Source organism: Galeopterus variegatus, unplaced genomic scaffold (assembly GCF_000696425.1).
Source record: "Galeopterus variegatus unplaced genomic scaffold, G_variegatus-3.0.2 Scaffold2002, whole genome shotgun sequence".
Lineage (NCBI taxonomy): Eukaryota > Metazoa > Chordata > Mammalia > Dermoptera > Cynocephalidae > Galeopterus > Galeopterus variegatus.
In genome coordinates this window covers 154,154-163,132 of record NW_007728113.1, presented here as the reverse complement: position 1 = coordinate 163,132, position 8,979 = coordinate 154,154, and the positions used below count along the sequence as shown (strand labels likewise).

The 8,979-nt window shown below is 63.1% G+C and overlaps 3 protein-coding genes across 4 annotated transcripts in view; all 3 read right to left on the bottom strand.

Moving 5' to 3' along the window:
* Positions 1-1,077, bottom strand: part of SNAPC2 (small nuclear RNA activating complex, polypeptide 2, 45kDa) — a 4,398-nt gene extending 3,321 nt beyond the window's left edge. The window contains exon 1 of the mRNA XM_008580030.1: positions 983-1,077. Coding sequence (XP_008578252.1) covers positions 983-1,077 — 95 coding nt within the window. The remainder of the gene's footprint in view (positions 1-982) is intronic.
* Positions 934-4,340, bottom strand: TGFBR3L (transforming growth factor, beta receptor III-like). Its single transcript, XM_008580016.1, has 7 exons — positions 4,271-4,340; positions 3,223-3,359; positions 2,849-3,148; positions 2,082-2,208; positions 1,820-1,978; positions 1,542-1,614; positions 934-1,079 (listed from the first exon to the last, which is right to left on the bottom strand). Exons 1-6 carry the CDS (start codon positions 4,338-4,340, stop codon positions 1,547-1,549), a joined length of 861 nt encoding a protein of 286 aa, XP_008578238.1. The 3' UTR covers positions 934-1,079; positions 1,542-1,546.
* A 1,081-nt stretch (positions 4,341-5,421) lies between these two features.
* Positions 5,422-8,979, bottom strand: part of MAP2K7 (mitogen-activated protein kinase kinase 7) — a 9,624-nt gene continuing 6,066 nt past the window's right edge. For both annotated transcript variants that reach the window (XM_008580018.1, XM_008580017.1), the window contains 7 exons: positions 8,737-8,856; positions 8,513-8,620; positions 8,242-8,421; positions 8,073-8,153; positions 7,808-7,950; positions 7,164-7,209; positions 5,422-7,047 (listed from right to left, as the gene is read on the bottom strand). In XM_008580018.1, coding sequence (XP_008578240.1) covers positions 6,913-7,047; positions 7,164-7,209; positions 7,808-7,950; positions 8,073-8,153; positions 8,242-8,421; positions 8,513-8,620; positions 8,737-8,856 — 813 coding nt within the window. In that variant the 3' untranslated portion in view covers positions 5,422-6,912. The remainder of the gene's footprint in view (positions 7,048-7,163; positions 7,210-7,807; positions 7,951-8,072; positions 8,154-8,241; positions 8,422-8,512; positions 8,621-8,736; positions 8,857-8,979) is intronic.

The following is an 8,979-nucleotide window of genomic DNA, read 5'->3' as shown; positions in this document are numbered from 1 at the left end:
GCCGCCGCTGCGGCGGCTTCATGCCGGATAGAGAGGCGTCGGCGCGCTAGTGAGGCTTCCCCCGGTGGGCGGGACTACGGGGGCCGCCGAGGCCAGAAAGCGCCACGCGAGGCGGATGCCGATGGGGGCGTGGCCTCGCGTTTGCAGGCCGAAGGGAGCCGCCTCTGTGGAAATGAGAGACTGGCACCGCAACTGAGGCGGGGGCGAACGAGACCCTCGTTTGATCTCGTTTATAAACTGGGGCCGTCATCTTGGCTCTCGTGCTGTCCCTCCAGTGCTGGAGTAACTCATGAAACTCCTAATGTGTGCTTTGCTTCTCTCAGAGGGTGGGCCCTGGCCTGAAAGCAGCTGTCCAGCTGCTGCCAAAAGCCTGGACTGAGGGATCGGACAGCCCTGGGGACTCTGGGCAAGTGATTTAGCCTTGCCGAGCCTCAGTTTCGTCATCTGTAAACTGGGGCTAGGAGTTCCACTCTTGTCTATGCGCAGGGAAGGGAGGAGCTCGGCCAGGAGAGACTTAAGGAGACTGGGACAGAGGCCGAGGCCTGAGCGAGGGCGGGCTCAGGGCTGTGAGAGTCGAGAATGGGGAAGGGCCAGGTTGGGGGAGATCGCAGGAGGCAGGTGGGCTAGGGGAGACGGGGCTTATTTTAAACCTAAGCTGGCTGGGTTGGGTGTCGCTTTCTGTTTGGGACAAAATGCCCTTGAGTCTCTCCTGGCCCAATTGTGCACACTTGTCTAAGGGCGTATGAGCCCCCCACCCCAAGTCCCACACCTCCAGTTGGGACCTCTCCCAACCCGGAATCCCCTGGAGTCCTGGTCCCAGGCCCCGTCCCCAGCCTCCCCTTCCTGCTTCCACCCCCACGCATACACACTGACTCCACCAGGACTCAGCCAGTCGGTCCAGAGGTTTATTTTCAGCCCAGGAGGGAGGATGGAGGGTGGGGGGGTTGGGGAGAAAGGAGAAGCTCAGAGGTCGTGGTCCCACCGGGTCCGAGGTCCAGGGCAGAACGTCGGGTCCTGACGGGCCTGGTCCCGATGCTGTGTTTGGGTGCATCTCGGACCTTGCAGGGGGCGCGTCATCCCTGGGGAGGGGCGGACGAAGCTGAACGAGGGAGAGGACACTACGCTGGCCACCCCCTTCCCAGCAGACCAACGTCCTCTTCCAACAGTTTGTGTGCCGGGGTAAGAGTGGGAACTGCGTCTGATTTGGAACTCTCTTCTCCTAGTGTCTGTCCAAGGTTTGAGGACCCCTCTCTGGACCCAGAGCCCGCAGCCTGCCGCGGGTGACCCACTGGCTGAGTTCGAATTTCAGCTCCCCAAAATTTGTGACCTTGGACAAGTTACTTAACTTCAGAGAGTGCTTCATTTTGCTTGTCTCTAAAATGGGATTGGTATCTACCTGAAGGTTGTTATGAGGATTAAATTAGTTAATATGGGTAAACATTTGGAACAGTGCTATGGCGCAGAGTAACTTTGCGTAGAGTAGTGCTATGATGTCATTGTCGTCACCTCCCTCCTCCAGCTCTTCCTCCCCCCATGCTTACCTGCTTTACTGGGGCCTCCTGGGCTGGGGGCCGCCGGGCGAGGCTCTCGGGGGCGGCCCGGGGGGCGGGGGCGCTGGAAGGGAGAGTCGGGCGGCTGCAATAGGGGTTGCGCGCGCTGCGCCAGGGTAAGGGCGCCCCCTGGGGGCTTCTGCGGACGTAGCGGAAGCAGGTCTAGGGATGGTCAGGCCCCGCAGACACGATCGCCGCGACCCCGGGTCCCGACGCACGGGCGTAGGCTGTGGGCCCGGTGGAGGTCTCGGCAGGACGGAGGTCGTTACCTGAGTGCGCGCAAACGAGGCAGAGCCCGGCGGCCAACGCAGCGCCCAGCACGAAGGCGGCCACCACCAGCGCCACCACTGGCGCAGGCTCCAGGGCCACGGGCGCCGGCGCGGGAGGCTCGGGGCGCACAGCCCTGCCCGGAACGCTCTTGGGTGGCCCTGTGGGGAGTGCAACGCTGAAACGGGGCCCGGGAACCAGGTGTCCTCCTCACCCCCCTTCCCCGGTCCCAGGGCCCTCTACAGGAGGGGACTGAGCGCTCACGGGGGGGCGGCCGTGGCACGGTGACCACAATGGGCTGCGTCAGCGTGTGCAGGTGGGAGCTGTCGCCACCCAGGCTCTCGCCACTGTCACTGCTGGCGCCCGCGCAGGCTTCATCCTGAGGCAGACACTGGGGGGAGGGGGAGGGAAAAGACGCATAGGTCAAGGCTCTGGGATTCCGGATCTAGTCCCCAGGGCCCCCAGGAGATCTAAGCCTCCAGCCCTCCACCGCAGCCAGAAGGCTACCACTGAATCCCTGGGAATCTGGCCCCTTAGGAGTCTCTGAGCTCAGCCCCAAAGTGTACAAGTGGCTAGCTGCCCAGCCCCTGAGGACCCCAAGTGTCAGCTCGTCAAGGAGGTCATACGATCGCACTCTCAGCACCTAACTTGCGAACCAACATTAGATGCCCAGAGATTTGGCCCCTTGGCAGCTTTCTGCATCCATTCTCTCGACCCAGGGGGGTTTCAGAGCCCCGCCCATAGGATCCCAGCGCTCTGTCCAGGAGGGAACCCAGTGTCCACTCCCTGTCCTCTTAGGAAGCTTGCTCAGAGCCCTACGGGCCCCTGGGGGTCCCTGCTCCTAACCAGCAGTCTGAGAGAGACCCAGCGTTTACCCCCAGCCCCGACGGACCCCTGCCCCCAGATCCCAAAGCGCCCCAACCCCCAGATCCTTAAACCCTGAGAGTCTTCTCCCTCAGCTGCCAGAGACGCTCGTGCCCAGCTCTCGAGGGGATCCCGGCGCCCAGATTCCCGGCTCTGCACTCGCGCACCCGCGATGGTGGCGTCAGAGGCGCTGGAGTCCGGAGGGCTCCCCGGAGGCGGCGACAGCGGCTCAGCTGGCAGTGCAGGAACTGCACCGAGGCGTTGAAGACAGGGCGCAGGCGGAAGCTGAAGCGCGCGAGGCCGGCAGCGCTGCTGGGGAGCGGCGGCGGGAAGGCGACCGAGGGGTCTGCGGGGCATCCCCCACGCAGCAGCGCCAGGGCGGGCCCCGGGGCCAGGCGTGAGGACGGCGTCACTGAGCAGCGGTGCAGGGCCAGGCCCCAGCGCGGGGAGGGGCGGGCCAAGGCCGCCTGGGGAACAGAGGCGCCATCAGCATCGCCCGCCCCGCCTGTCCCTACCACGCCCGGTGTTCCCGTGTCCGCACCTGCACGAACACGCGGCTGTCGGCCGGGACCTCGAGCGGCCCCGCGCGGCGTGGGAAGGCGTCCTCTGCGTCCGACAGCTCCAGACGGAAAAGAGGCCTGCGCAGCCAGGGGCCCGGCGCCACGGGGAATGGGGGCACTGCCGGGGTGGGAAAGGGCGGCACAGAGGAGGGAGGACGCGCTGCCTCTTAAGCCCTGCGGGAAAGTGACCCGAGCTCCTCGCCCCTCCTTTGGAAAAGGGATGCGGCGGTGGTGGCGGCTCCACCCATGCTCAGCTCTGTACCACGTTCTCCTTGAGCGGGACAGTTACTATGTCGTGCCCCCAGAAGACCCTGGATGTCACATCCCAGCCTCTGAGGCCATGCGCAAAGCTGGCCACCCTGGAGAGGAGCCTTCCTTCCCTGACCTCCAAAGTGGGCGGGAAAATCCCTGGGGCAAAAGGGTCATGGAGGCCCGGTGGACAGTCGGGTGGTGCGGTCAGAGGTCTATCCCCTTCATCCCAGCTGCTCCCCTTTCTCAGGAGAGGCCGGCGCTGTGGTCAAAGGGGAAGGGGGAAGAGGGAGGGTGCCCTCCATGAGGCTCTTCTGGGCACAGCCAAAGCCCAGCCAGGCCACCAGGCGCTTGCGTCTGTCCAGGCTCTGCACTCCCAGGCTGAGGGCAGTGGCAGTAAAGGGTGGGGGACTTCCATCCTCTGTGGCCACACATGCGTGACACACATGCACACTGCCTGGCGGACATGATGCTGTCTGCCTTCAGGAGGCGTTCAGCCGAAGTCCTTGTCAAATTGATGACCTCAAGCACTCAGGGTTGCCTGCACACCCATTTCCAAAAAACATTCACAGACTGCCCCACTCGCACAGCCTGACCCTGCCCATGGCTGCTGGGGACCTTGAGGAAGTGCAAGCTGCAAGCCAACCCAGGGACCAGGGACAGAGGCAGACTCCACCCTACTCTGGTGCCCTGAAGTGGGGTGGACGAGAGGTCAAGTTGAGAAAGCACGACACAGGGATGACAGTGTGATGGGAACAGGGTACCCCAGCCCATACATACCAGGTGGCCCACTGGGTAAGGTGGAGGTGTCCGGGAGTAGGGCCAGTAGCAGGAGTGTGGCACCCAGCATGCTGGACTGGCTGAGGTCAGGGTGCTCAGGGCCAGTAGCAAAGGCACCAGCCCTGGCTGCTTCCAGGCCCGACAAGTGGGCAGGTGGCCCTGTCCTTGGCTGGGCGGCCACCCCGGGAGAGATGGAGCGGGGGTGGTGGGTGGAGGGGCTGACATCAGAGCCCATGCCCAAGGCCTGCCGGGGATTAAGGGCTCCTCTCCTGCCCGACCTGTGGCTAATGGGGGGGCAGGGGGTACCTTACACTAGCAGCTTGTGACAAATGCCACCCTCCTCGTTCCCTCCCCGCCTAAATTTCCCCTCGATGCGGACGTCTCATCCACCACAGCAGCATTCCTCCTCCAGTCCCTTCCCACCCCTCCCTGCCAAGCTCACAACACACCACAGACTTGATGGAAGAAAAGGGAGGAGTTTTATTCTCAAGCGTCTAAGGATTTACAAACGAGGGCATTTTGTTTTAAAAAGGGACGGGGCAATACTGGCAGCCTGAGAGTCCCTGGGCCAGTGGGCTGGGCCAGGCCACCCCAGGCCCCTGTCTGCCCGGTCTGCCCTCTGCCTGGTCAAGAGGGATGGCTGGTGACAGAGGGGGAGGTCTTGGGAGATGCAGGGAAGTAGGAGAGACTCCCCCAGGGCTCCCACTTAACACTGAAGGAGGGGGGCGGACACACTCACAAAACAGAAAATAAAGTTAAATAAAAATAAAACCAGGCGGCCCACCCTCGGGCCTTTGCTGACCCTGGGACCAGCCAAGTGACCTTCCAGACACCCACAAAGGCCCCCATGGCTGGGCCCAGTGAGGGAGGGAGGGGGCCAGGCCCACTGGCCACCCACCCTACCCCCATCCCCTCACAAAGGGGATCAGGGGCAAGAGAAGGTGGCCTCCCCCAGGAGCAGAGAGAAGATGACTTCTATTACTTATTAAACATGCGGCGTTTTGTGAATATCATAACAATAATGAGATCAGGACAACAGGTAAGAAGGGACAGCGACGCCTAAGCCTACATTGCTTCAGGTGCATCCAGCGAGCTTCCTCACCTTTGGCGTTGGTTGGTTTTTGTGGTTTTATGGGGTTTTCTTTTTTTTCCTTTTTTTCTTCTTTTTTTGTTTTTGTTATTTTGTTTTCTTGTCCACTTGATGTGCATGCATTACCAACAAAAAGGAAACACACCCCCTCCTGCTCTGGCCGCTGCTGCAGCGGGCTCCAAGGGACACCTGGGCCTGGGCCCTGGGGTGGGCGCCTGGTCCTTCCCAGCCCAGGCCTCAGGGTGGGCTGGGGGCTGGCCAGCTCTGGGTGAGTCAAAGGACGCTCAGGGCACAATGGGGGAGCCACCTTGCATTCCCATGCCTCAGCCTAGCCTCCCCTTTCACTTGAGCCACCGTCACACATACTCAAACCCCTACATCCACTCCCTGCACCTTCAAACCGATCCCCTCCAGACGCCCTCTCTCGGCTCCACGGCCCCGATCCTGCCATCGATCCCCTCCCGACACCTCCCTGCTGCAAGCTGCTCTCTACCACGCCCACGCCACTTTCCCTGAAGGCCATCCTATGTGGCCATGGCCCCTCCCTCGGGCTCCCTCTGTGCCCCCTGAGGTCTTCAACTCACCCCCAAGCTGTGGCCAGTCTCCAGCCCCAAGGGCTAACCCCTAGGGAGGAGGAGCTCCCTGGAGCCCACCTCTGGGCTGTTAAGGAGAAGCGGCCCAGGCCCCCACGGCTCGGGCCCCCAGCCCCAGCTCCCCCAGTGCCCGCAGGCAGTCAGGGGCCCCACCACAAGCAGCTAAACGTGACTTTGGTAAAAGTTTCTGAAGGTACCGACAAATCCCATGAGAACAAGCTCTCCTCCTCCCCCCACCCCTAAACACCCCACCAAGTACAATAAAATACAATAAACTCCAAAAAAGACCCCCTGAGATCAAAAAGAGAGAGAGAGAGAGAGAGAGAGAAACCAGCCCCGGTCTGGCTGCAGTCGCAATGCCCACACTGCCTTGCTGGGGCGAGGATGCCAGCGACCAACTTGGCGCTCCACAGAGACCTAAGTGGACCCAGGGGTCCCGCCAGGGGGTGGCTGAGTCCAGGCTTAGGCCAGGAGAGAGGCAGAGGCAGGGAGGGAGACAGGGAGAGCCAGATTGGGACAGAGAGGTAGAAGGGGGAGACAGAAGGAGACAAGAACAGCATGTGCGTGGGGACAGGCAAGGGGACAGCACGCTGGGCGTGTGGGGGATGCAGGACAGGGGGCTCTCTCCCAGCCCCTGGGGGCCGCTCCAGCCCAGAGGTTACGACTGAATAAATAGCGAGTCCACTTGCGGCCTGCTGTCTTCCATTCACAGTGTCTGTCAGGGGGACATGTGCGGCCGGCTGACCCCGGGGCAGGAAGGGCTAGGGCCTGGTGGGCCCGTGTGTCCACGGCTGGTGGGCAGGGAGTTGGGGGTGATAGGCACCCCCTACTTTCTGTCTGCAGCCCTCGGTGGCCATCCAGGTCCCAGGTCTCCCCTGGCAGGCAGCTGGGTGGCCGGGTGGGGAAGGGGGACCTATGGCCATGCCCCTGGGCCCGTGGGGCTGGCCGCCGCCACGCGGCTACCTGAAGAAGGGCAGATGGTGTTGGCTCAGGACTCCACTAGTCCGCGGAGACTCGGTCTTCGCCATGACGTCTTTGAACCAGGACGCCACGTCTACCTCGAGTGTCTCATAGCGCTTGATGAAGCTGTGTTCCTGCGGGCCCAAGGAGCGGGGCTCAGGATGAGAAGTCTTCCTTACAGGCCTCATGCTGAGGCCCTGGGGCTTCCCCATGGAAGGGACAGGGACCGGGAGGGGCTCCAGGTACTCACAAGTAGCTTATTATACTTTGGTCTCTTCCTGTGATCTTTAGTAAGGCTGGAGGGAGAGGTGGAAGGACAGAGATGAGAGCCGGGGAGGAGAAGCCTGGTGTCCCTATGCTCAGGCCCTCCTGGGTGAGCCAGGGGTCTTGAAGATCTGTGGCAAGCAGCTGCAGATGTCCTCAGACGCCCTGCTGACAGCTGGAACCTGCCCAGCTGTGTATCCCTGAAGTCTCCTGGCCCAGGGTGGTGTGGTGAGGGCCGGGGATGTAAGGTTCCCAAATCGGAGGTGGCTGGGGCCCCCCAGGGAGAATGGACCATGGACCTCCTGCACATACAACTCTGCGTGCCGTCCCAGAACGCTCAGAGGTGCTAGCACTGGGACAGCACTGCCTGTTCACCACCTCCCCTGGCGAAGCCCAAGGGCCACCCGGCCCAACGCCCACAGGGACAGCTGTCCCCTCAGGCTGGGTCCAAACCCCACTCCCATGGCACCAGCTCCAGCTCCTTCCTGTCTGTGGCCCCCAACCATGGCCCCCATAGCTGCCACCCTCCCCTCCTGCCCCAACCCTCCCCAGCTGCCCAGAGCGACAGGCCCCACATGACCTCCCCAGCCTCCCAGTGCGGAGAGGATGGGGCAGGGCAAGGATTCTCACCAGTCTTTGACGAAGGACTGGAAGTCCCCCGAGAAGCCCATGTGGCCAGGCAGGAGCGGGGGCTCTTCCTGTAGGACTTTGGTGAGGACCTCAAAGTCTGTCTTGCAGTTCTTATAGGGAAACTGTCCCGTTGCCAGCTCCACCTGGGAGAGAGACGGGCAGGGCTGCACTGCTGGCAACAAACTCATGCCCCCCTCCATCCCTCCACACCCCCAGAAGACCTCACTCCCCTCCCCCTAAGATTGGATGCAGGCCCCCAACTCACCAAGGAGATGCCTAGGCTCCACACGTCAGCCCGGATGTCGTAGTCGGGCTTGGTGGGGTCCGGGGGGTCGATGCGCTCAGGCTGGGGGAGAGGGGGCAGAAAGGGAGGGTGCACGTGAGGCTGGGGGCCGGCCTCCCAGCCCCCACCCCGCCTGCTGGCCCCCACTCACCGCCATGTAGGCGGCGCAGCCTGCGCTCCGCGTTTTCGCCTTCGAGTCGACCAGGCGGCCGCTGATGCCAAAGTCGCAGAGTTTGATCTGGCCCCGCTCGTCCAGCAGGATGTTGGAGGGTTTGACGTCGCGGTGGATGACGCCGTGCTTTTCCTTCAGGTAGTAGAGCGCCTTCACGATCTGCAGCATGCGCAGGAGAAGGTGCCCGTGATGGGGGGACAGGGACGAAGGCTGCCAACCCGGTCGCCCGCACCCCTGCCTGGCTGCTCACCGCCACCGTCATCTTGCCCAGAATCCGCTCGGGAATGGGGCCCTGCATCCGCTTCTTGAGCTTCTCGGCACACGTGCCCATGAGCTCCATGGCGATGAAGACGTCCGTCTGCGGGGGAAGGGGTGGCACGCGCGGCTTGGGGTGACTGCGCCTTCCTGCCCACCCCAGACATGGGCTCCTTTCCCGGGGCCAGGACGGAAGGGGGCGGGGCAGGCGCCGCTCACGTTGGTGATGAAGGTCCCGAAGCACTGCACGATGTAGGGACAGTCATGGCTCTTGAGCACCACGTCCAGGTCCATGAGGATGCGCTTGTTCTCCTCCTTGTTCCCCGAGCGCCGCATTTGCTGCAGGGGAGGGACCACAAGGAGGGAGCCTCAGGGCGGGGCCCACGGGGTCGGGGCCCACGGGGGGCGGGGCCCGGGCTCACCTTGACGGCGATGACATGCCCCGTCTTTCGGAAGCGCATC